Source organism: Plecotus auritus, assembly GCF_963455305.1.
Source record: "Plecotus auritus genome assembly, chromosome: 6".
In the NCBI taxonomy this organism is placed as follows: domain Eukaryota; kingdom Metazoa; phylum Chordata; class Mammalia; order Chiroptera; family Vespertilionidae; genus Plecotus; species Plecotus auritus.
The window spans coordinates 7331070-7357600 of record NC_137773.1 but is presented as its reverse complement, the minus strand read 5'-3'; the positions used below and the strand labels follow the sequence as shown (position 1 = coordinate 7357600).

The 26531-nt window shown below is 49.7% G+C and overlaps 1 protein-coding gene across 1 annotated transcript in view; it reads left to right on the top strand.

The window, feature by feature from the left end:
* DOCK2 (dedicator of cytokinesis 2) overlaps nucleotides 1–26531 on the top strand; it is a 373091-nt gene that overhangs the window by 316404 nt on the left and 30156 nt on the right. The window contains exons 33-38 of the mRNA XM_080676536.1: nucleotides 7886–8034; nucleotides 10587–10672; nucleotides 16961–17117; nucleotides 19018–19058; nucleotides 23200–23290; nucleotides 23932–24051. Of these exons, the coding sequence (XP_080532662.1) occupies nucleotides 7886–8034; nucleotides 10587–10672; nucleotides 16961–17117; nucleotides 19018–19058; nucleotides 23200–23290; nucleotides 23932–24051 (644 nt within the window). The remainder of the gene's footprint in view (nucleotides 1–7885; nucleotides 8035–10586; nucleotides 10673–16960; nucleotides 17118–19017; nucleotides 19059–23199; nucleotides 23291–23931; nucleotides 24052–26531) is intronic.

Below are 26531 nucleotides of genomic sequence, written 5' to 3'. Positions count from 1 at the left end.
GATGGAGGAGAAGCTCCAGAGGAAGCACCAGAGCAGCGCTCATCAATTTAGCCATGGTACTCAGACGTCCGTTCATGCGTCACTGCCACATCCTCTCATTCAACCCCTGATTTTCCAGGGGAGCCACTGAGGCCCAGAGAGGCACAAGGACATTCCCAAGGTCATCAACAAATCACTGACTCAGCCGAGCAAAAAGAACCTTGACCCCAAGTCCAATGTTCTGACAAGAATTTTATTTCAGAATATGCATATTATTTTCAAAGGCTGTGAAATAGCAAACTTACTATGTTTTTCAAAGATTCCTGATAATGAGTAGATCATAATGCATGTTAAGTTTTCAATTTTGTTTTAATATCCAAAGCAATCAGGGCATCATCACCATGATCATCAGTATCATCCTCTTCTTCTTCTCATCAGGAAAGATTTGAGCAACCCTGTGATTATGAGATAGCTAATTGCAACGATAATCTCAGGCTTGAAGATTATTTAACATTCTTCAGGGGAAAGTCTAGACTAAGTGTGTGTGTGTGTGAGTGTGTGTGTGTGTGTGTGCGTGCGCGCGCACACACTTTTGTGAGACAGGGTAGATGCGGGGAAGTCTTGACGGGGAGAAGGACCACATGTTGCTCCGGGACCCTGCGCTAAAGGTTTAATGACATTTGTGGTTTTGGGTCCTGGGAAGATGCCAAATGCAATGTACTTTCCCTGAGAGTGTAGCATCCTAACATTTGTTTCTGCTTGGGGTAAAGCAATGCACATTTTGTCAAAATGCCTTTGCACTTGAACACCCCACATTAAGATCCAGCAACTGTGTTAACAAACTCTAGCAGCTGGTGTCATGGCCTCACTTGTAGGGAGGTCACTCCTGGCAGAGCTATGAGAGAAACTGGGTCATTACTTTCTAAGCATCTACAGAGCACCCAGGGTGGCACTAAACTCCAGGGTAGGGCGGGAGAGTTGGAGAAGTATGAGGTGCAGTTCCTGTCCCACCAGGAAGAGCCACCATCTAGATTTACAAGTAGAACAAACTAAGAATTAAAGGTCAAACTAAGAGTATGTTCTTGAAGGTGAAATATGTGGTCAGAGCTCGGGAGTTCAGGCAAATGGGAGATACGTCAGGACAATAAGGAGGGATGAGGACTCTATCAGGATAAAGGACTCTTGAGTTAGACCCCTAAGTGGCACATGTCAGTACCAAAAGAAAGGGGGAAAGGGCAGGCATTTCAGGAGAGCAACAGCCTAAGCAAGCATGGCTTCCCGGGGTTGGGAAGAAGCTGCTGAGAAGAAATAGGAAATGGGATTAGAGAAGCATCTATCTATCTATCCATCCATCTATCCATTCATTCATTTTTTCACTTATGAACAAAAGCTGAGCACTGTGGCATGTAGAATAATAGCTCCCCAAAGAGGTCCACACCCTAATCTCCAGAAGCTGTGCATATATTACCTTACGTGGCAAAGTGGATTTTTCAGGCCTGATGAGGTTAAGGTTCTTGCCGGTGATGAGAGTATCCTGGACTATCAAGGTATAGCCAATGCAATTACAGAGTTCTTATAAGTGAAAAAGGGAGGCAGGGGAGGCAGGAGAGGTTTTAAGAAGCTACATTGCCAGCTTTGAAGAGGGAGGAAGGGGCCATAAGCCACGGAATGTAGGTGGCCTCTGAAGCTGGAAAACAGAAGGAAACCAGTTCTTCCTTAGACCCTCCAGAAGGAACTCAGCCCTGATTGCACTTTAATTTCAGCCTAGTGAAACTCATTTATGACTTCTGACCTCCAGAAGTATTCTATATATATAAAAGCCTAATATGCAAAGTGTCCCCTTGGGAGCTCAACCGAGAGACCGGGAGTTCAATCACTCGCTATGACATGTGCTGACCACCAGGGGATGGCATAGAAAGAAGGAAGGCCCCAGCTGGCAGCTGGAAGGCCCCAATCAACCCTGATCGCCGACAAGGTCTAGGGACCCTACCCATATACGGATTTCATGCACCGGGCCTCTAGTAGGGTAACAAATTTGTGTTGTGTTAAGTCACTAAGTCTGTGCTGATTCAAGGCAGCAGCAACAGGACACTAACACACATGCCTCTAAATGCCAGGCACTGTGCCAGTGGCGTGAGCTACTACTGAAAATGGGTGAGAAGTTCAGGGACTCATGATGGTTGCACTGAATAGTGACACGCTCATTGCAGAGCTACTGAATGATGGTTGCAAATGGGAAATAACTGTAGAGCAGAAGTGTGGGACACCCAGAGAGTCTATAAAGGACCACCCCCCCACAGACAGTGAGCCGAAGATGGCCTCCCTGAGGAAGAGGCGAGCCCTGCGCTCTAGACTAGCACCACCCCATGGAACTGGAATGTGAGCCACCATCTAAATTTAAATGCTCTAGTGTCCACATTTTTAAAAAGTAAACAAGAGTGAAATTAATATTAATAATATATTTTATTTAACCCCATTTCCCAAAGTGATATTATTTTAACATAAAATCATCACAGACATTACTGAGATGTTACCTTTTCCACCCCCCAGTACTAGTTCTTTGAAATCTAGTCTGTTTTATATACTTATAGCACATCTCAACTTGGACTCAAAGTACACATGTGGCTGGTGGCTTCTGTATGGACTAGAACAACCTTGTACAATAGTAGGATTTACCTGTGGGGAGGGGGCATGTAGGGGGTAGGTTCCCAGTGGGGAAGGGGTCAGGGAAAGGGAGGGAAGAGCATGGTGGGCAGAGGAGGGTGTGTGTGCATGCCAGAGGAGTGAGAGTCAATGGAGGGAGGGCAGTGGGGGGGAGAGAACGAGATAGGCTATGGAGAGGGAGCATTGCCTGCAGGGCCCATCCTGAGAGCAGCAGACCATGGAAGGTGTAAACTGTGGGTCAACATGACAGATTGAGGCTTTGCACCTGCCTTTCAGGACAGATTATAAAGTATTTAGATGGATAGAGAAGGGTTGCAAGGTTGTGAATGTCAGCTATGGGAGGCAAGATACATCTATCCTGAACCTCTCCCCAGGCCAGCTCTTCACCCCAGAGGGGAACAAAGAAACGGACTGGCCTGGAAGTTCATGAAAAGCCGCAGCCGGCTCCATGAGGCTGGTGCGTGTCTTTCATATTTTTCCCAGAACCCAACACAGGCTGAGCTCACGGCACTGATAGTCACCAAGATCATCACCACAGCCAGTGTGGACACTACGGAGCCTCTCTAATGAGCAGGCTCCATGCAAAGCCCTTGTTTATATTAAGTCTTTTAAGCTTCTCAACAGTTCTATCAGGCAGGGAACTTTAGTACCTGCATTTCACAGATGAGATAACAGAGGTTTGGGGAAGGTAACCCACAGACATGCCACACAGCCACGGGACCCACACAGCCACAGAGCTCACACAGCCACGGAGCCCACACAGCCACAGAGCCCACACAGCCATGGAACCCACACAGCCACGGAGCTCACACAGCCATGGAACCCACACAGTCACGGAGCTCATATAGCCACGGGACCCACATAGCCACGGGGCCCACACAGCCACGGAGCTCACAGAGTCAGAGAGCCCACACAGCCACGGGACCCACACAGCCACGGGACCCACACAGCCAGGGAGCCCACATAGCCATGGAGCCCACACAGCCACGGAGCCCACAGAGTCAGAGAGCCCACACAGCCACGAAACCCGCACAGCCACGGGACCCACATAGCTATAGAGAGGCAGGAGCGGAACCTGACCCAGGTTGTGGGTCTCAGCTTCCGCAGGGCTTAGGGCAGGGCACATTCTGGGCGATGAGAGGGAGCTGACTGCCCATCTCTAAGCAGTGCTGAGGGACCAGGGATCTGGGTTCTTCCCTCCCTGTATGAACTGAATGAGTGACCTTTGCTGACGAGCCCTGCTTTATTTCAGAGTCCTCAGGAGGCTGGCTGGCAGGACTGGGAAAGCCAGGGGTCCTAAGTTGCCCTCCTTCCTGCCCATTTCCGAGGCTGTGCAAGGACCAGAGAGCCCTATACTCTCAGCTGGAGTGTCCCTTCTGTCCCATCCCTCACGCGGTCGGTGACTTGCCCAACCCCATTCTCACGAGGTCCTGATCATCTCCTTCCTCCCTCCTCCCCTCCCTTTCATTTAGCCTTCCTTCTTTCTTCCTATTTTGCAAGATCATCTGAGTGCCCTCAGACCCTTGGCATTCATTCTCACAGTCTCCTCCCGAGAGGGGTGATAGAGGAGGCCACCTTAGAGATTATCCCGAGGCCTGAGGACACAGGACTGCCTTCCACACCCCCGCCCCAAGCTCCTGTGCTTCATCACCGCATCTCTCCCCAGCCTGTGCGGCTCGGCATTCGCATTTATCCTGCTGGCTTATTGGCATTTTAAAAAGCCTTTTCTAATTGGCATCTGTTCCCAGTGAGATTCCGCTTCCATTATATGAACAAGACCCTCTCACCAATTCCCTTCCTCTCCTTCTTTTTCAAATATAGCAGCAGGTGTCTGTTGAATGAGGATTTTTTTTTCCCCAAAATATGAGTTTGCACTCCATTAGCCACAAATATATTCTGTGTGTGTGTGTGTGCGTGCGCGCACACACACCTGTGCATCTATGTATATGAAGACACGCACATAGTTGGATTGCCTAAACACAAAATCTGTTGTGCTAAAATTCCATTTCTGATGTAATCGAATAAAATTTCTCGATGGGGCATTGTAGGGGCCACTGAGATCACACCGTATTTAGAGATCAGCATCTCCCTCTCTCCTTTCTTCCTATTCTTCTAAATATCAACTGACTGCAAAGAATGCAGCTCTAAGAAATCCCTGGCCCGTGGCACGCCTGCTCTTTATTTTAAACCCCCTTAAATATATCCTTCTCATACCCCGTGCCCTCCCGTATTCTAAGGCCTTCGTTGCATAAGCAATTTCTCTATTCCGTGGTGGCTTATCTGACAGTTTCCCATTTACCTTCTACTTATTACCGCACTCGACTTTGAATTTTAAAACCTCACTGTGGGTTTAAAGGATCTTGAAGGACGAAATCAGAAACCTAGATTAGCAATTACTATAAAGTTGCAAGAAAGTAAGATTTTTTTTTTTTTTCCTATTTTGGCCAAAGCAAGGACTTGAGGCTCAAGTGTAATCCAAATGCATCATATAATGAAGCTGATATCTTGGGAAAGTGTTTTTATCTTTCACTCACTCTCTGCCTGACTTCACCATTTCATTCTCACTAACCGGATATATCCCTAGGATGATGCTTCTTTATCTGAATTCTGGGGAAATACTCCGGCATTAAGCCTCATTTAGGCGGAATGGAAATGCTTTTTTTTGCTGCCTTCCCTCTTGTCTCCTTTTCTCAGCTTTAATTGAAAGCCACAGCTCCAGGCTCCATGCCATACTACCGGAGCCTCTGCGTCTGGGAGTTCTCTGCCCCAGGCGGAGACCACCTGTGTTAGTCCTGACAGTGGGGAGAATGGCTCTTGGCTCTGAACCTTAGAGGAGAAAGAGGCAGCTCATGATGAAACTCGGGGTGTCAGTGTCAGCAATAGGCTGGCTTGGATGTGCTTTCCCTCTCTCCCTGGGATGTCCTGGGGCCCCTCTGCCTCCCCCTCTCTGCCAGTCTGATGTGTGTGCTGAGGACTGGGCTCAGTTCTGCTCAGCAAGGCTGCCCTTTGTAGTTCATTTTGGGCAGACATTACCACAGCAGCTAACACTATATAAAGTGTGCCACGTGCCAACACTGTCCTGGACATTTGACAACTAATAATTCATTTACTCTTAACAACAACCCTATGCAATAACTACTACTCTTCTCCCATGTCACAGAGGAGGACACCGAGGCCCCAAGTGGTGACATAACTTGGCCAACGTCACATAGCTGGTTGATGGTGGAGTCAGTTTACAGAGTCAGGCAACCTAGCTACGGAAGCAGTGCCCTTAGCCCAGGGGTGGGCAAACTTTTGACTCGAGGGCCACAATGGGTTCTTAAACTGGACCGGAGGGCCGGAACAAAAGCATGGATGGAGTGTTTGTGTGAACTAATATAAATTCAAAGTAAAGGAGCGGATGGAAGAGCAAGAGAACCGGACAGAACAGCCGGATCCAGCCCGCGGGCCGTAGTTTGCCCAAGGCTGCCTTAGCCACTGGGCCACACTGCCTGGGCACTGGGCACTGACTTTTCCGGGTGCTGTGCTGAGTACACACACACACACACACACATATTTTCACACGGTCTTCTCTACAGGGGGGGCATTGCTATTGTATTTTTATAAGATGCATATCCAAATCACAGAGCTAGTGAGTGCAGGAGTTCGACAAATGTATTTCCTTCTTCAATGGGCATTAATTGAATATCTACTACTAGAGGCCCAATGCACAAAATTCATGCAAGAGTAGGCCTTCCTTCCCCCAGCTGCCGGCACTGGCTTCCCTCTGGCACCCGGGACCTGGGCTTTCCTCGCAGCCTCGGCTTCATCCGGAAGGTCATCTGGAAGGACGTCCGAAGGACATCCGGTCTAATTAGCATATTACGCTTTTATTATTATAGACTAGAGGCCCAGTGCATGAAATTCATGCAAGAGTAGGCCTTGACAGCCGCGGCAGCTGCCTGGATTCGTCCCTCGAAGCGGCGGTGGCTACCTCCATCCCACGGCTGCGGCCCTGGCTTCATCCAGAAGGACATTCCCGGATGGACATCCGGAAGGACGTCTGGTCTAATTAGCATATTATGCTTTTATTATTATAGATGTCTTGTGCTCAGTGCCAATGATATAGTGGTGAGAACAGACCTGTTGCTACTGTCACAAAGCTCTCAGTGGGGGAGGCAGACGTTTGTGAAAGGATTCCATAGCCCAGCTGGCATGGCTTAGTGGCTGAGCATCAACCTATGAACCAGGAATTCACAGTTCAATTCTCAGTCAGGGCACATGCCCAGGTTGCAGGCTCGATCCCCAGTGTGGGGCATGCAGGAAGCAGCCAATCAATGATTCTCATCATTGATGTTTCTATCTTTATCTTTCTCTTCCTTCCTCTCTGAAATCAATAAATATATATTTAAAAAATGATTCCACAAAGAAAAGACATCCTTGCAAACTTGGGTGAGAAGACAGAACACAAGGAGCCAGTGCGTGGTGTCTGACCAGCCAGAGGTGGGCTGGGCATGTGGCGGGGGCTGTGCTCAGCACATCCATCCAGTGTGACCCACCCAGGGGAAGCCAGGTGGTAACAAGGTGGGGTGTTGGGGTGCAGCAGGAAAAATATTATCAACCAAGGAGCAGGTGTGCACAGGCCTGGCAGTGGAGGAAGCGAGGTGAGTTTGTGGTACCGCAATAGGTCAGCGTGGCTAGGATGCCAAGGGTGAGGGGATGGGCTCAGGAGTGCCCAGCAATGAGGCAGAAATGAGAAGCTGTGGTTCATCTGGCCCTAAAGTGACATTTTAACCCAGACTCTTCCACCGACTGCACTATGATAGCCGGTTCTTAGCATCAATTTTTCCTTGTTTCACGAACCACTTGATAAAAGCATGTTTTCCAAATCTCAGAAACACGGCTTGTTGCAGACAGGCATAATTTCCATACCCCTGTGATTTACCGTCGCTAACATGCTCCGTCCGGGCCCTGTTTGCAAAGGAGATGAACACAGGTGAAAACCCTTGTAAACAGTGGCATGCTTTACACCCAGCTGTTATCGCCCTTAATAACGAGCTCGTGTGGGTGATGCATGCGTCTCCTGCAGGAGTTAACGTATGCAAAGTGTTCAGAACGGTGCCTGGCTCTGGGGAAACAATGCTACAAGCGTAAAGTATTGTTTTTAGTGTGCACCTTCGCTTTATCGTTCCCCCAGGCGTGGCCTGAAAGAGGATGCCCATCATGAGGCCTTTTGACGTGCCCTGCCCCTCTTCTCTTCCAGGCCAGAACAAGGTCTGCTTCATCCCGGGCATGGTTGGCCCTATATTAGAGATGACACTCATCCCCGAGGCCGAGCTCCGGAAAGCCACCATCCCCATCTTCTTCGACATGATGCTGTGTGAATATCAAAAGAGTGGGGATTTCAAAAAGGTAAAAAACGAGGCTGGAAAAGCAGCCAGCATCCCTAATCCCCCGCGCATTTCCTCATAATGCTCCCTCCCTCCATCTGCCGGGCTCCCTCCGAGGCCTGATGGGAGGCGGGATGGGGACAGCACTCCTCGCCCGGAATGAGCTGGCAGATCGGATTTGGTCTGTATTTTATCACACTCCCCTGCCCGAGGCCAAGATTAAAATGTGCTTTCTTGCTGTGCATCTGCTGGGTCCCTTTCTCAATCGTGTGCGAATCCTGCTTCCCTGACGAAGTGTTCCCCAAGGTGTACCCAAAGGCTCCCCTCCCCCTGCCCGTCTCACACCTGCCTGCCTCTGTCTGGCACTTCCTCTTCCAGCATGACTCAGAAGATCTGTATTGTCTGGATTCTAGAAAGAGAGACCCTGCCAGGTGTCGCCCTCTGCCATGCACCAAAGGCAACGGCAAATGGCTCAGAGGCCTGTCGCTCGGGGGGCACCTGTGGACCCGCCATGGGAATAGGGGGGCCTTCCCCAGCAAGCAGGGAGTGAGCAGCTGTGTAAGGCCAGGGTCACTGGGCCGGTATTTTCAGTGACAATCCTGCCAAACTTGAAGGACGAGGATCATGTTCTGGGCCTAGCCCCTCTAGAAGCTTCTGACAGTGGGATAAGCACCCACTTCCACAGGAGGTTCACCCAGTGTAGGAAGGCTGGCCCCTCAGGCCTCTCAAGGCTGCCTCGGTGGTCCCCCCAGGTCTTGCCTCCTGTCCTCCCTGCCCCACCTTCTCTCCTGCGTTTACCCCCAACTGGGCTCCTCCCGTCCTCCCCAGCGTTTCTGCCTCATTCTATACCATGTCCGGCCCCCAGATAATTTTTCTTAAAACGGGTACTTAAAGGACAGCAGATTCCAAAGTTTAGTTTTTCCTAAAATTCCTCAGGCATCTGACCCCTCCCTGGCTCATTGGTTCTCTAACCCTCAGCCTCCATTCAGGGGCCTCCTTGCTCGATCAGTCAAACTCTCCAGCCTTTCCTCATGTCCTGTGCCCGTCACACGTTCCCTCAAAGGTGTGGGCACCAGCTGGCTCAGGAGGTGGCCTGGGACAGGTGTGCGATGGTCCTAAAGAGGGGCGAGCTCCAGGCCTTTGGGGGTTAGGCCCGGACAGGTGCTCGGGGGCCTCGTGTCCTCAGAGGCTGGCCTGCAATGTGATTTCCCTGCCCTAAAGGCCTTCCTTACTGTGACAGCCCCGTGATGTGCCCCCCCCACCCCGTTTTCCATGAACGGGGTCAGCCGTGGGCTCCTCATTCCGGGCGTGTGCTCATTCTAAGCATGTCCCCCAATTGCTTCTCTTCATTCCTCTCTTATCAAAAGAGACAGGACAATCAGGCTGACTAATGGGGCAGCTTCCCGGTGGACAGCAGCGGCTGCGCTGGGTGGTTGCTCAGCTGTGGGATGAGCAGCCCCTGGCATGGCTGTTTGATTCAGAGGAAGTGGCCCAGGAAAGGTCAGAGGCAAGGCCTCCCCCAAGACGGCTGGATCCAGGATGAACCCCAGAACTGGGGTCTGAAATCCAGACGGCCTCGTCGCCCGGCTCTGCACCCCCCGACACCCTGTAATTTCCCTCCTGGCAGGTGCTTTTGTGACCCTGAGTCAAGTGCTTATTTACCCCATCTGCATCTCTGCTCCAAAGGAGAGTTCATCTCCCCAGGAATCGCGCCAGCACCCACCACTGAGCAACTCAGACAAGAAAAAATGCCGCTTCTCTCCCCAAAGCTGCTTTCCAGGATCACTCAGCAGGCGTAACAATCACCTCAGCCCTCATTGCCAGAGGACAGAGGCCGCCCGGTGCACACCCGGCCCTGCCCTCCTGAGGCTTTGCACATGCCATCTCCCCTACCCCCTAGCCCCCCGGGCAGTAGTGCCCCAATTGTATTTAGAGGGGATGACACCCTGTGGCCCCGCAGGGCAGATCTGTCCTGCCGCCTCTTTCTAAACCTTGGTTTATGGAATCCAGCCATCCCTATCTGCTACGGACCATTTAAGGCTGAGGTGAATAGTTGGGGCGGGCCAACCAGCAAAGCCTAAAATATTTACTCTCCGGCGCTTTGTAGAGAATGTTTGCTGAGGCCTGGTACAAACTATGACTGAGGGTTAGAAAGATCTACTCGTTTTCCTCCAGTGGTGGAGGAAAGGGAGGAGACAAAGCCAGACGGCCTGACCTCAGAGCCCACTCTTAGGTCCCTTGGCTGTATTTCGTCCTGCCCCAGGCTCAGCACAGTTGATGTCTCTAATCAGGAGGGCCCGGCCCTGACTCTGTTCTCTCTCTGCCTTTCCCTTTCTCTCCCTCTCTCTCATGCTCTCTCTGTGCTGCACCCCTTACCACCTACTTTCTCTCTTCACTCTCTGGGAACCCCTAAAAGGCACACATGATATCCTGTTTCATTCTGCATTCCCAGTCCCAGCACTCAACCTCGGAGGTGATGGGTCCTCCCTAATGTTCTGGTTAAAATAATGAGCTAATTTCAACATCCATCCTCCTAATGTTGTGACTGTTGATTTTCATCTCTGCCTTCTTCAGTTTGAAAACGAAATCATCCTCAAGCTGGACCACGAGGTGGAAGGCGGCCGAGGGGACGAGCAGTACATGCAGCTGCTGGAGTCCATGTGAGTTCAGCACCCAGCGCGGCAGGGCGCAGTCCTCCCCCGGAGACCAGCCTGGAGGCTCCAGGACATGGAGGGAACTCTAGTGTGGGAGAAACCTCACATCCCTCTCTAGAGTGGCTGTTGCTTTGATGGGGATCGAATGGGAGCAATAGAAAGGAACTTTGCTGTTGGGAAGAGGGAAATAGTCTACCCAAACGTTCACTTTGATGATCTTAGCTGCAGAATGATTCTCGCTGTGTTTTCCTGTCTTCTTTTTCAATCGATGACAGATATTGATCACGAGCATCATGTCCGCACACATGCAGTGCTCGGATGCCATGCTCAGTGCCCTACCTGCATTGGCTCGTTTAGTGGAGTTTACTCTTTGGTCCCTATTTCACAGAGGCGGGCCTGAGGCTCAGGAAGTCTCTTGTCCAAGGAAACGAGGACAAGTTAGTGAGTGGACAAGCTGGGACCCCAGCCTGGCTCTGCCTGACCCAGCCACAGACAGTGCACAGCACCCAGGAGCACTGGACTTGGAGACCAGGGGTTGTTTTGTTTTGTTTTAACAGCTTATAATACCACTAGAGGCCCGGTGCACAAAATTCATGCACAGAGGGGGTTGTCCCTCAGCCCAGCCTGCACCCTCTCCAATCTGGGACCCCATGAGGGATGTCCGACTGCCCGTTTAGGCAGTTGGACATCCCTTTCACAATTCAGGACTGCTGGCTCCCAACCGCTCGCCTGCCTCTGCCTGATTGCCCCTAACTGCTTCTACCTGCCAGCCTGATCACCCCTAACTGCTCCCTGGCCGGCCCGATTGGCCCTAACTGTCCTCTCCTGCAGGCCTGGTTGCCCCCAACTGTCCTCCCCTGCAGGCCTGGTCCCCCCCAACTGCCCTCCCCTGCAGGCCTGGGTCCCCCCCTAACTTCCCTCCCCTGCAGTCCTGGTTCCCCCCACCCCCAAGTGCTCTCCCCTGCAGGCCTGGTCTCCCCCAACTGCCCTCCTCTGCCGGTCTGGTCACCCACAACTGCCCTCCTCTGCTGGCCTGGTCACCCCTAACTGCCCACAAATGCCCTCCCCTGTAGGCCATCTCGTGTCCACATGGGGGCAGCCATCTCTGACCACATGGGAGTGGCCATCTTGTGTCTTGGAGTGATGGTCAATTTGCATATTACTCTTTTATTAGATAGGATACAAGTCACTTAAAGTGTACAATTCAGTGGCTTTTAGTATATTCACAGAGCTGTGCAACCTTGGCCACAATCAATTTTAGAACTTTTTGTTACCTCCTGAAAGAAACCCTTACCACTTACCCCTTAGCCATCATCTCCCTCCCATAGGCCTACTTTCTGCCTCTGTAGATCTGTCTATTCTGGCCATTTCATGTAAGTGGAGTTATGCAATAGGTGAGCCTTTTGACTGGCTTCTTTCACACAGCATGTTTTCAAGGTTCATCTGTGCTATAGCATGTGTCAGTAATTCACTTCTTCTTTTTTTTTTTTTTTTTTTTGCCAAATAATATTCCACTGTTTGGCTATACCCATTTTGTTTATTCATTCATGTGTCATGTGTCGATGGACATTCATTCATTTCTACTTCTTGGCTCTTAGGAATGATGCCTCTATGAGCATTCATGCATAGGTTTTATGGAGACATATGTTTGCCGGTCTCTGGGGAGGACGCCTAGGAGTGGAATTGCTGGGTCGTGTGGGAATCGGCATGTAACCTTTTGAGGAACCATCAGGCTCTGTTCCCCAGTGGCTGCACCACTCACTTTCCCACCAGCAGTGCACGAGGGTCCCATTTCTCTGCAACCTCCTCAACACTTGTTAATGTGCACCTGGCTGACTTCAGCAGTCCTGGCAGGGGGGAGGTGCTGATTTGCATTTCCTTGATGGCTGAGGCCATGGGGCATCCTTTCATGTGCATACTGTCCATTTGCGTATCTTTGGAGAAAGACGCTGGGTTTATCCCTGGTTCCACCCCTTAGCAGCTGCAGGGCATCAGGCCCTTCCTGCAACATCTTTGGCTTGTTTTCCCCACGTGTGCAATGGGGAGAATAAGCCTCCTGTGGTCATTTTGAAGACAGAATAACTCTAAAGCACCTGGCACACAACAGGTAGAAAGCTCAATAAAGGACTCTCAGTTTCTGTCAGAATAGTTGCTGCCTTCCTATCTCCCACCCCCAAGACCTCGCCCCTGGTTCAGGAATGTGGCTCAGGCATCCCAAATGTCCTCCTAATGGTAGATTCTTTGATTTGTATAATTATCTTCTGGTATAACTCTAATTTTGGATGCTTCCTCCAATCTTCTTTGAGTATTTTAACTTTAACAACAAAAGCAAACTGAAGGCCTTGCTTTAGCCCTCACAAGGACCCTCCTGGCCCCACCAAGCAGGCAGAATGGAGCCCCAGGAAGCAGCATCCCAGCGGGCCCCACCCCCTCCTGGCCCTGCACAGCCCTCACTAAACACCTAGAGCACAAAAGCCGCTCTGTCCAAGGAGTTGTCTACCACCTGCTCCTCAGTGGGTATTGAGGCTGATTCTCTGGGGGGGGTTGGGGGGGGAGGGATGACATTTTGCCTGAGTCAATGTTTTCTTTAAAGTTCTAAAAAGGAAAATCTAAATATTGACCAGAAGTGAAAGCACATATACTGCTGGCAATTTCCATTTTTATGAGCGGATGGGGCCCTGTGGCAGTCTTCAGATGATCAGCGGGATTTTCAAATCCTTCCTGAGTGAATATTTATAAAAGGAACCCTCAGAAGCCAAGGAAATGAGAAGCAGCTCATTATTTTTCTCCTAAGACAGAGGTGTGAATGATTTTTACAAAACCAATCAAGCCTGAGGAGCCGGGACCCCAGGGCACATCCAGCGGCCCAGTCCCCGCTTCTTCCTTTGAACTCTCTCAGCCTCAGTGTCCTTACCTGCACAGTGGGGATAAAATCACTGTCCAGAGTGATCTTAGAGTTTTTGTTGAGATAACCAGGAAAAGTCATGGAAAATGCTTAGCTCATAGATAGTCCAGAAATATTAACTGTCATTATTAGTAATCTCCAGGTGGATAGTGATGGGGTCATTTGAAGTCACGAGCCCACCTGTCTTTCTCCTCCAGGCTAGCCATCCTCACTTCCCCCAGCCCGTGCACATCTGTCTTAAAGTGACAGTCCCACATTAAAGGGAGAAGTGAGATGTTCTCTGCTCTCCTGTATTCCATCTGTTTGGGAATATTTCTAGAAGAAGGGAGGCCCGGAAGGCCAAAGGGGACAGAAAATGTGTTTTCTGGGGCCTGGGGCCCACCCAACTACTTCCCCCCATAGTCTTGAAAGGAGCAGTGACGGTCGGCTCTGTCAGTGCAGATGAAGGGCATGGGCCGGGTTCCTGCTTCTGAGGGCCCTCCATGGGGAATGATAACCAATTCGAAGTGCAGCTCCCCCGCCAGCCCCCCAAGGCAGGCAGAGGCACCACCACCCTCCTTCCACAGAGTGAGGAATTGCTTGCGCCTCCTGGAGATCTCCACAGCTTTCTCACCGTCACTTTTCTCCCCTGTGGGCCTCAAAGGGGAGGAACAGCTGAGGAACCTTGGCAGGGCCAGGATCCGAGCCCAGCCCCAGGGGCCTCGTCTGTAAATTCAGGGCTTTCATAATGCCTACCCAAGGAGATTTTGTGAGTATTAAACAAGGGAATCAATAAAACAGGCTTAGCACAGCCTCCGAAACACAGGAAGTACTCAGTACATGGTAGTGCCATTATATATTATGGTACATTTTTATTTCTGTATCTGCTTCCTTTGCTAGATATCCCAGGGGTCAGTGACTACAGAGTTTCTAGCACAGTACACATGTAGTGGATGGATGCCTGGTGGATGGATGGATGGTGAATGGATGGATGATTTCAAACCAGTCTGCCCATTCATCTCAAATTCCTAGACTCTACGAGCAGCTTTCTTACCTCTGGCCTAAAGAATAGAGAAACGAAGAAAGCCAAGACTTTGTTCTCCTGAACCTTTGCTTCTCAGAGTACCAGCAGCATCCGCCTCTCCTGGGAGCCTGTTAGAAACGCAGACTCTCGAGCCCCAGCCAGATCTGTGGAGTCAGAATCGATCAGCACAGTGCCCCGGTGTTCCCACACATACTGAAGTTTGCAAAGCAGGGGACTCCGCCAGTGGTCCTTAACGTTGGCTGCGCATCAGTCACCTGGCGAACTTAAGCAGCGAAATGCTGCTGCCTGGCTTCCACCCCTGAAGATGCGATGTCACTTCCCCGGGGTGGGCGCTGAGCTTCGTAAAAGGCCCCTGGTGGCCACCACGTGGCCAGGGCAGAGGACCGCCGGTCTGGCTGTGCTCAGGCTCTCAGAGGCTACCTGCTCCGAGGCTGTGAGGAATCACACCCTCGACACCGGATTGCGTTGTGTTTAGGGTGGGAAGCAGGCTGGGCATGGCCGTCCCAGAAGGAGGCAGGCACAGCTGTGACGGGGCCTGACAGGCCTACATCAAAGGGCAATTTGCATCTCTCTTTGAGAGCCAGGAGGCAGGTGCTTCTCCCACTGAGATGATGGATTTGTCTGATCACAGCCACAGTTTGCAACGTCGCCTCCTTGCAGCCTGGTTTGGCTTCTGGGAGGAAATGACCCCCCCCCCCCCCCGCCTCCCTCTACCCCCAAATCCTTGTCTTTCTTACCTGTCCCCTCCTAGGAGCTCTTGAGACTTAAACTTCCTCAGGAGAGTAGGCAGAAACAAATGCCCTGGGTAATGCTTGTCCATGGCTACACCGATGCCTGAGAACACGCTGCAATGCTTCTCCCGGGGAAATAGTGAGCAGTGATTGTCTTGGTTCCCAAGGTCACCGTGTACTACCTGAGTGATATTGGGAAGGTCATCTAACCTTTCTGAGCCTTGGTTTCCTCAGTTGTAAAGCAAGGGGAATATTTCTTACTTATCAGAATTACCGTGATGGTTTTATAAGAAAAAGTGATTGCGACAGGGTAAGTGATTAACAAATAAGTAGTCATTAATCGAAATTTTAATCCATCCATCTCTTCCTACCTAGCCTGTGGCTGACTGAGGGCAGATATGATTCTTTTTTATATTTCTTTTTTTTATTTTATCTCTTTCTTCCATCCCTGCCCCAAGCAATGCCTAGCATAGTACCTAGCAACCCACAGGTGCTTAAGAAATGCTATGATCTGTTGCGGCATATTTTGTTTTTAAAATGTAGAATATTAATATTACAACAAATATTACATTTTCAAATAATAGATGCACATTTAAATTGAACAGTGAGCATTGTCTTCCTCTATTTCCCTACCTAGACCCCTCATCAGAAGCAACCACTCTGAAGACTCCGGGGTTTATCCTTCAGATTTATAAACACATGGACACACAACACGCATACGCATTTCCGCTTACACACAGTGCTTGCTGGTTGAGAGTGCAGATGCTAAAGCCAGACTGTTGGCATCTATCGCCTGTGTGACCTTGGACAGCTTAGTTGACCTCTCTGTGACTTAGTTTCCCGATTTGCAAACATCCCATCTCATAAGACTGTGATGGGAGGTTAAATGAGTTAAAATTTGTGAGATGGTTAGAATAATGCCTGGGACATGGTAGGCTCTATGTGAGTAGGTTAAATAACAAACAAATATTTTCTCAACTATATATTTTGTAGATCTCTCTGTATTAAAACATATTGATCTCTCATACTTCTTAATGGAATTACAGTTTGTGAATATGCTTTAATTTACTTAACCATCTGCCTACTGATGGAAATTTAAAATAGTTCCAACTATTTCACTATTAGACATAAATATTATAAATATATCCTTGCATACTTCTGAGAACATTTCTGTAGAATAGATTCCCCGAAATAGAATTATTGGGTCAAAGGATATGCACATTTGCGATTTTGATTGTGAAAATTGCTACCCACCCCCCCAAAAAATAGTCGTACTGATTTACTCCCAATGTGGGTGTATAAAGGTGACCATTTTCCTGAAACATTGCCCACACTGGAAATGTATTTTTATTTTTTCCCATTTTGATGGTGGGGGGAAAAATCACAGTTGACCCTCAAATGCCATGAGTTTGGATTGTGAGGATTCATTGAACTGTGATCCACTGAACTGCTGCATACGTGCAAATAAGTGTATAATAAATAAGTGGTCGAAAAAATGCACAAAATGAGCCAATGAACCAGGGCAACTTGAATTCCCTAGATTATTTGGCTTGTGCTCCATCCCACCCCACCGCACCCCTCACCCAGCACACCTTCCTCCCGGCCCAGCTCACTGCCCTCCCGTCTGCCCACAGCCTGATGGAGTGTGCCGCCGAGCACTCGACCATTGCCAAGTCCGTGGCGAACTTCGTGAACCTGGTCAAAGGCCTCCTGGAGAAACTGCTGGACTACCGGGGCGTGATGACGGACGAGAGCAAAGACAACCGCATGAGCTGCACCGTGAACCTGCTGGTAGGCAGGGCGGGCGGTGATCCCCACGGCCCGAGGCAGACCAGAGTCCGGGGACAGGCCTGGCTTTGGGGTTCACTACTGTTCTTGATCCGAAGGCAGCACTTAGGGCTTTGGGAATCAGACAGATGTGGGATTGAACTCCTGCTCTGCCATCTGCTGGCTCTGGGTCTAAGGCAATCACATCACCTTTCTGTGCCTCAGTTTCCTTAGATCTGAAATGGGAATGAGTATTGCCGTTAGCACCGTCCTAACACATCCGGTGGAAGGAAGGCGGCAGCAGGAAGTGGTTAAGGGGTGAGCTTTGGAGACACACAGCCCGTGGGTTCTCGTGCTCCCTCAGATAATTAGTAGAATAGACAGCCAAGGAGGCTTTCTGTCGGTTCAGTGTGCTTAGCTGTTCCGTGGAGAAGAGAATAGTACCCATTTCATAGGCTGTGCAGCCCTGGCCTGTGGTTAAAGCTCCCTGTGTGGTAGTTTCCTCTCTTACAGAATGAAGTAATACTAATAACTAGAATTTCTAGAAAATGACTATGGGGCACAGGCTAATCAGGGCAGCTAATCCCATAGCCGGGCTCTTCACCTCTGTACACAGGACCTGCCACGGGCAACTCCCAAATGTCTCTCTTCCCATGTCCTGTGATGTGGTCATGAGACAGATTGTGGCAGCCACAGTGCCTCACACCCACCATGCCTGCCCACCCTAAGTAGTTACAATGAGTAACGTTGACCAAAGACCACGTGGCATCCATCACAATGAGCCCCTGCCATTTCCAGTGTCTAGAAACACTGTTCAAGCCCTGTCCCCAAAGTCCTGTGGTGTGGCCTCCATTCCCCTTTTTAACAGCCTCGATATTGCCAATTGATTTCCCTAAATGCTAAGGGGAGTTTCCAAGTCCTGATTATAGCAGAAAGGAATTCATTGCTAATCACTCCACCAGGCCCAGTTTACATACAGAGCATGAAGCGGGGTTTTCCTGGAGTTTAGCAGTTTGTCTCTGTGAAGACACAGAAGTTGGTAGAAGAAATTGACCTTCAGACTCACCTGGGAGAAAGCTTTGGACAGACCGCTCTAGAAGCAAGTAGACCCTGCTAGTTTTGGCTGTCAGCGTTGGATCAGGGCGGAGGACGGGGTGGTGGTAGGGGTGTCGGGAGAGCTGAGGTCTTGTACGGCTCTGCCACCCACTGCCTCTGCCTGGAATACATCCCCTGCCCCTCTCTGGCTGCCTTGGAGTCAGTCGGGCTTTCTCCAGGTGTGGCCCACAGATCCCATCATGACCTTCTGGCTCAACATCTGTAAGGACTTCTTTTAAAATACATGGGACAGGATCCCTGGGTGGAGCCCAGATGACCACTGGTCTGAATGGCCCCTGAGCTCAAATAGGTATTTCCAGGTTTAAATGTCCTTGGCTGTGGAATTTCATTGTAACCCCTGATAGTTCTACATGGTCAGGATTTATGATCACTGGGATCTGTTATGGTTTCTATGACTATTACTCTAATTATTGCTGTTACTCTGATGCCAACTCAGCCCCACCAGTGTGCAGGGTCTGCACCTGTGAAGATCAAGCCTGGCTGCCCTCATAGTGGACTCTGTCAGCGTAGGTGGCCTCGGCCTCGGCAGTCCACCTCTCAGCGCAGCCAGTGGCTCCCCTGCAGCCCCTGATACGTGATGGCTGGTACTTCCTTCATCCCTCCATAGCCTAAGGATCAGGGGAGTGACTCCCAAGGCAGAATCTCCTAATGAGGCTATTTGATGCATTCAGGAAAGTCAATTTCTTGCACCCATCTCAGGGCGCCCAGATAGTAAACAGCAATCTTCCTTCTCATCTCTGTCACTGTACCCTCCACCCCTGCCACTCTGCAAAGAAAAACACTTACCGCTGTTTTCCTTCCCACCTAGAATTTCTACAAAGATAACAATCGGGAAGAGATGTACATAAGGTAAGATTTTTGTTTTCTGAAACCCAGTCCTGCTGTGTCACTCTCCCGCTCAATACTCATCGATGGCTCCCTATTGTCTTCAGGCTAGAGTTTAAACTCATCTTCTTGGTACTCAGGCCCTCCGGTTCCTGTCAATCTCCCCAGATTCAGCTCCTTTCATTCCCTGTCATCAGACCCCAAGCCCACTGGGAGTTCTCTGACCTGCCATGTTGTTTTGCAATATTCACAGCTCAAACTTTCCTGCAGCCGCCTTGTGGCTCGAGCTGGGGCATCACACTTGCATTCGGTGCAAGGCTGGCACGTGAAGGCCAAGTCCTGGGTGTATAAGGCATGTAGTCAGGTCCTGGGCAGCCCAGTTTCAAAGGGAAAAAATGCTATGATGTATGATGGCGCTTTCTTGTAGGCATTTGAAAGGCAGCTATTTGAGCATGTAATGAAGGGTTTTTTGGGACATTAGCCTGGAGCAAAGAACTCCCTTGCCAATTTTTCCTCAGAATCTCATATTTTTTTCTTCAAAGTTTTTTTCAGAATCTCATATTTTTTTCTTCAAAGTTTTTGGTAATTAATATGTGTTATTTCTGCAAGAAATTATTTTTACTTGTTGCAGAAAAAGCACATATTAATTACCAAAACAAGAAAATACTCATAAAATACAGACATGCAAAACAAAAAATGAAATAAATTCCAATAATCCATGCATATTCCCAGACTCTTTCCTATTTATATATAAATTGAATTCTATGCATGCATATTTTTTGCAAAAATGGGATCATATTGTTCATATCCTTTGCTTGACAAGAATTCCATGTCAACAGATATATTTCAACATCTTTTTCTTTCTTTCGACGTCATTTTTAATGAAACTATGAAATTCTCTTTCCAGAATATGCTGTAATTTATACAGCCAATCCAATCTTGTTGAATACGTAGGGGTTTCCAGATCTTTTCCGTCATACACAGCACAGCACAGTGATGAAATTCTTGGGCCCATATCCTCACGCACACCTTTATGTTGCCAGGACCTGCGAAGTGCAGTTGCCCGTGGCTTAAGGAGCATGGCTCCTTCAGGCTCTGACTCGAAGTCTGAACTCACTCGGCTAGCACTGCGGCTATTTCTACCCGCTAATGTAGTTCAGCATTATTCCAGAAACAGGAACTATCACTTGGAAAAAAGTATAATTCCATAGGTTGTCCTGAGCTTGAGAGTATTTATAGCATCACTAGACATGGCTTATTGTAGTAGCTCAAAGCTGTAGGGTTCCAGAGGCCTGGGGTCTCCCCTTGTTTCTCTGTGACCCTGTTGTATCCCTCAGCCCCTCTGGGCTGCGATTCCCCCTGCAGGATGTCTTCATGTTACCTTGTGTTCTGAGGGTTACAAGAGATGCTACAGGTGAAGTGCCCAGCACAGCACACGCTGCCCTCCCTCCAACCTCTCTTCTCTCCTTCCCTCTTCAGAAACACAGATGGCGGCTCCCAGATCTCCATAAGCTTTGGAGATTTGAGGTCTATAGAGTCATCTAGGAAAACCACATTTGCCAAAAACCAGATGTTGTAGACTAAGATATAGCCTAAAAGTCGTTTTATTTGGCAGACATAATATTTAAAGACACTTTTAATTGCCAATTTTTTTTTTTAAATCTAGAGATTTTACCCCCAAAATCAAAATTTCCCACTTCTCCTGAAAAACTGAGAAGGTCGGCACTGGGCCCTTATCCTGTCCTGACAACTGTCGCCTAGACCGGTGGTGGGGCTCCTTGGGGCAGGGTAGGGGAGCTCTGGGCACAGCACTGTCTCTGCTCACTGTTGAGCTTCGGGGGCATCTCACTCACTGCCCAGCTGGCACCGGTAGGTGTTGGAGTTTGAACCCGGGTTGGGCCCGTCAGGGTGTGTTGCTGTGGGCTCTGCGGTTGATCACCACCCCCTGGAGTTGACGAAGGAGAGGAGAGGGTGCGCTGGCGAATTAAGGGGTTGAAAGCAGCAGGAAGGTCCTCCCTCTGACTGTGCTGTGGATCCAGCCATCAGAGATCCAAGGGCCAAGGACAGGCAGGCTGGGATAAGGCGGGTTCAGCCATGGATGGAGGGGTTTCTGAAGGTGGTCCACAGGCTCAACACTCCCTATGTGCAGGCCACGTGCAATTTCACTGGTAACTCTGATTGATCAGCAGAAAGTTAACGGGTTGAGGGTGGAAAGGCCATGATTGTAGAGGCAGAAATAGCTGGTTTCAAAACCTGCTTTTACCTGTTTCTAGCTCTGCCTACTTCAACACAGGTCTCAGTTTTCTTATCTATGAAAGGATCGTAGGGAGAATGAATGGATATAATATATAAAGCACCATTTGATAAGTGAATGAATGAATGAGATCATTTGATCATTCATTCATCCTCTTACCTGCAGATGCCAGTCCAACTGACACACTATGGAAACCTTGCTGGAAACCCACCTGGATGAATCCTGCTGTCATAGTACCATAGATCCTCCTTCATGACATTCATCACAGCTATCTTTTGGCAGTTATTTATTTGATGATTTGATTGACATCTGCCCCCTTCCCCTAGACTATAAATGCCCAAGTCCTGAGAACGGTGTCTGCTTTTGTCCCCACTATCTCTAGTGCCTGGTACAGCCATGGGCTCAGTACAACTTGGCTGGTTGAATCAAGAAATGAGAGGAAGGTCACTAGGATGTCCTGGCTCATTAGTTATCAAAAATCACTAGCTGACTTTTTCTCCTCAAAAATCTTTGCCCGCCCCTACCCTGAGGTCAGGCAGCCTGCATCTGGTCCACTGGCCATGTTTCATGTGGCCAACTTCTCCTCTGGTGACATTCTGTGCAGACAGGTTTCTTCTAACAGGAGCCTAAACCTGAGCACTGAGCTCTGCTTTGAGTGCCGCTGCTTCAGAGGCCCTTTGTTCCCTGTGGTTAGACAGTCAGGGCAGAATGTTGGCGGACACCGCCTTCCCTCTCAGAGGAAGGGACCAGGGCTTGCATCACAGCATCGCCCCTTCCTTCAAGCACTACGCGTTGCCTGCTCCCGAGGACATGCAAGTCGCCAAAGCAGTGGTGCTCTGGCTCTGAATCTGTTTCCAACAGTGGCAGGTTCTTCTTTGTAGAAGAACGGAATTCACAATGAAAATAGATAAGAACCATTATAGCTCATTGCTGGCTCCGGGCTAATCACTTCCAGTGCAAACTTGCATTTATCAGCTGCAATGCTAGCCGTCACTTTCTGAGCCTTCCGACACGGTCCACTTGGCTCTTTATATGCCCATAGGTGGGTTCTGTGAGCATTGCCATCTTACTGATGAGCAAAGGAAGGCACCGAAAATTAATTCCCTGCCCCTTAATACCGATTATGTATCAAATTAAGAATTGACCAGAGCTCCCTTCCCTTGTTCCTGTCCTGTCCTCAACATAACTCATCCATACAGTCATCCCGGGGATCAGAATTGGAGCATCACATTGTAAATGGACGGGAGGTGGGGATGTGATTATTGTTGAATAGTAGATTCTCCCTGCTGACAGCTCCAGGTCTGGAAGTGAATATCCAATCTCCAGCCCCTGGTCCACTTCCTTGCTTAAATGTACTTCCTTTATCCCCAGAGAACACTGAAGAGCAGGTAGGATCTGCCCCTTTGCAGTGTTGTGGCTTGTTCATGCTCTGGAATAAAACAATGACCAGAGCATGGACTCTAAGGGCAGTTAGCCTGGAATCACGTTTCAGCTCTTCTGTTTATTAGCATGTGACTTCTGACGAGTTACGCAGTTCTCCTTCCCTGATTTCCCTTGTCATATTGCATTGGCTGGAGTCTTCAGTATGAAGTTGAATAGTACTGGCTGGAAGCATGCCTGACTTTTCCAGGCCATAGTTTTCTCATCTGAAAAGGGGTATCCTCATCAGACCCATTTTACAGGGTCGTCATGAGGATTAAATGATTTGAGGCATTTAAAAGACTTAGCATAGTACCTGCCATACACCGAGTGCCCCACAGATGCCAAGTGCTGTCATTGTGACTACGCAGGGGCGCTGGCTGTTAGGGAGAGAGAACTCCCCAGAGGTACTCAGTTGCTCTGTCTGGCTTCTACCTGGTCCTACCACCTGGCTCCTTATCACCTTATAACTCAGCATGTTTCCCCAAACAGGTACCTATACAAACTTCGCGATCTTCACCTGGACTGTGACAACTACACGGAGGCTGCCTACACGCTCCTTCTCCACACTTGGCTTCTCAAGGTACTGCCCTTCCCATGAAGTGGATTCATGGGGGGATCTTCTTAGGCCTCACAGCAAGTGGGAGAGTTAAAAAGAAAAGAAAGAAAAGAAAAAAGAATTAGCCAAATAAATTTTGTGTTGCTCTGAGTCCAAAAACTCTTGATCTGGCAGGTTACTTTTCTGCACTGCTTCTCCTGGGCACTTAAGGTCTCTGTGACCTTCACATTTAGCCGCAACAGTAACCCCTCGAGATATGTCTTATGGTTTTATATAACATCCAACTGTTTCTTATAACATCCAGACATCAACTGTAAATCATTAGCACACCCAGACCTCCACTTGAGCCATTTTCCTGCAATTGAAAGTGCTGCTAGAGCTGGACAAAGTCTGAGGGATTTCCTCTGGTTTTTGAAGAGCTGGGACCATGTCTTCTAGGGGTTCAGAGAAAGTCCCTACCCACCACATATATGAGCCAGTAGAGAGTCAAGTGTGACTCAGCAAAAATCAGGAAGTACTTCCCAAGTGGAGCCTGCCAACCAGTACCTCTTTGACTGGCCGCTGACACCCAGGGTGGCAGGGAGGCAGCTCCTCATCCATGGGGGAGACACCCGCCCTCGGTGGCCCCTCAGCCCCAGGTGATCCCGCATGTCCTCTCTCCACAGTGGTCAGATGAGCAGTGCGCCTCACAGGTCATGCAGACAGGCCAGCAGTACCCCCAGACCCACCGCCAGCTGAAGGAGACGCTGTATGAGATCATCATAGGCTACTTTGACAAAGGAAAGGTAATTTGTCCCCACCTTTCCTCTCTGTGGGGACCCTGCTACCGGGAAGGGTGGCTCTCTCCTGTACTCCATCCCAATCCATCTACGTATCTCCATCCCAGTCCTAAGTCTGACCACTTCTCTCCATCTCTAGTCCTACTGCCTTTGTTCATGGCACCAGTATTTACACACCTGGACACTCAGGTGGCCTGGGCTTCACAACTTGGTCCTCTACCCACAGTGCCCTCAGCCTCTAGGAGATGCCAGTTTCCTACCCATAATAGTGAGATACGAATCGTCCCCACTTCCTAGTGATACTGGAAAAATTAGGTGAGGAGCTGCATGTGGAACATCTAGCACAGGACCTGGTACATAGTGACATCTTGCTGAGTTGTGACTGTCACCATCATCACCGACTCCACCTTCAAGGCCCGAGTTGAAGGCCATTTCCTCCGTCAAGCCTTTCTCGAGCCCCCCAATTTACCTCTTGCCTCTCTCTGAATCGCAAGGCCCTGGTGTTCCTCAGGACACAGTTTAGCACTGAATTTGGTCTGTCCCATCACTGCAGTTCCTCGCATCTGTCTTAGTCTGATCTCCCCACCTTCCCTGGAAAGACAAAATGAGGTAATGTCTGGGAAGGGCTTATAAATTCCCAGGAGTTGAGTGGTTGAACAACACTGTTTTTATAATTTACAATTATAAGCCTCTTGAGGGCAGAGTCTCTGCCATCTCTGGAACCTCCTGCCCTGCGGGACATCCAGTCAGCGTACTGTTGGTTTACCAGCTGGCTAAGTTGTCACAGTGGGGTATGGGGGGAGGAGCCCCAAAAGTGCATGCTGAGCTTTGTTCTCTGCAAGGTATCCAGTTCGACCCACCCTGTGCCGAGCAGATAGGAAAAGGCAGAATCCCCAATCTCAAAGACTTTACCGTCCAGTTGGCAAGATGGACATGCCAATCATGATGTTTTTTGTACATTACCCTTCGGTGTTGTGCAATTATGGGGGAGGGGTGGGACAGGGTGGTGACAAAGTACTTTGGGAGCAGAGAGGAGGGAGCAGATGGGTACAGCTCACTCTGAAAGCCACTGCTGTGGAAATTTCTAGAATGAAACACATATTCCTTAGCACCCTTTCAACTTCTTTTTCCCCCCACACCTCCCCTCATGGAAACTCATTGCTCTAGGCACACACCATGGCTTTGTACCCCGTAAGCCCATCTGTCACCACCTGGTAGACTCCTCTACATCCCTCAGAACCCAAATTACATCTATTTTTCTGTGTGCTTTGTTTGCTTATGTTCCACATTTATATCTGCTCCACCACTGTATACCATGCCACGCCTGGAAGCCAGCAGGCCCTGGAATGTATTAGGCTCAGGGACCCGTGACTGTCAGAGGTCCCAGTGACCACAGGGGCAGACATGGGGGGAAATCCCAGGTCTCTAACTCCTGCCTGGCCTCCTTCCTGGTCCCTTCGTGGTCTCTGACACACGGGAAGAGCATTTCTGGCATATTATGGTATGAAGTTGGCAAAGACCTCCACTTGAGCCAAACGGTCCCCTGGCCAGCTCAGGGTGTCACCACCACCCCTTGTTCTGGCTGAAGAGGAAGCACCAGCCGGCTTGGCCATGGACTTGGTTCCTTCTGGCACATAAAGCGTTTTTACACTGCTCCGCACGCTGTCCATGGGTTTAAGCCACGGCTCCTGCACTCCGCACTCGCTTCTATTTATTTTTATGCTTGCATGCAGAGAGAACACTTTTGCTACAAAGCACACACTGCATTTTGGCAACCTCTCCTCTCTCCTCCCCCACATCCCCCAACTTCTCCATTTAGGTGCATTTTTCTGTTTTAAACCAAATGTGAAATATAATGGATGTCCCTTGAGATTGCCATACCTCTGCCCACCGTGCATTCCCCAGCCTCTCTACTGGGGTCCCCACCCCTGTGGTCGCAGATGGAGGGGTGATCTGTCAGCTCCAGCCTCAGACAAAGCAGAGGGAAAGGGCCACCTATGCCCAGGGATTGTTTTCAGAGTTGGTTTTAAATATGGAAAAGACCTATCTTTTTAAATGTCTCAATCACTCCTTTTATTACTCTACTAGAGGCCTGGTGCACAACATTTGTGCACTGAGGAGGGGGTCCCTCAGCCCTGCCTGTGCCCTCTCACAGTCCAGGACCCCTCAGGGGATGTCTGACTGCCGGCTTAGGCCCACTCCCCGCCTAAGCTGGCAGGCAGACATCCCCCAAGGGGTCCTTAGCACTGCCGTGGAGGCGGGAGAGGCTTTTGCCAGCTGTGAGCCGGCTTCTGGCTGAATGGCGCTTTCCCCTGTGGGAGTGCATTGACCATCAGGGGGCAGCTCCTGCGTTGAGCGTCTGCCCCCTGGTGGTCAGTGCACGTCACAGCGATCAGTCGTTGGCCTTTTATTATATAGGATTACCACTCCTACCGCCGCCTCTGTGCTGCCCCTGCACCCCCCCCCCCGCCCCCAAATAACCCCAC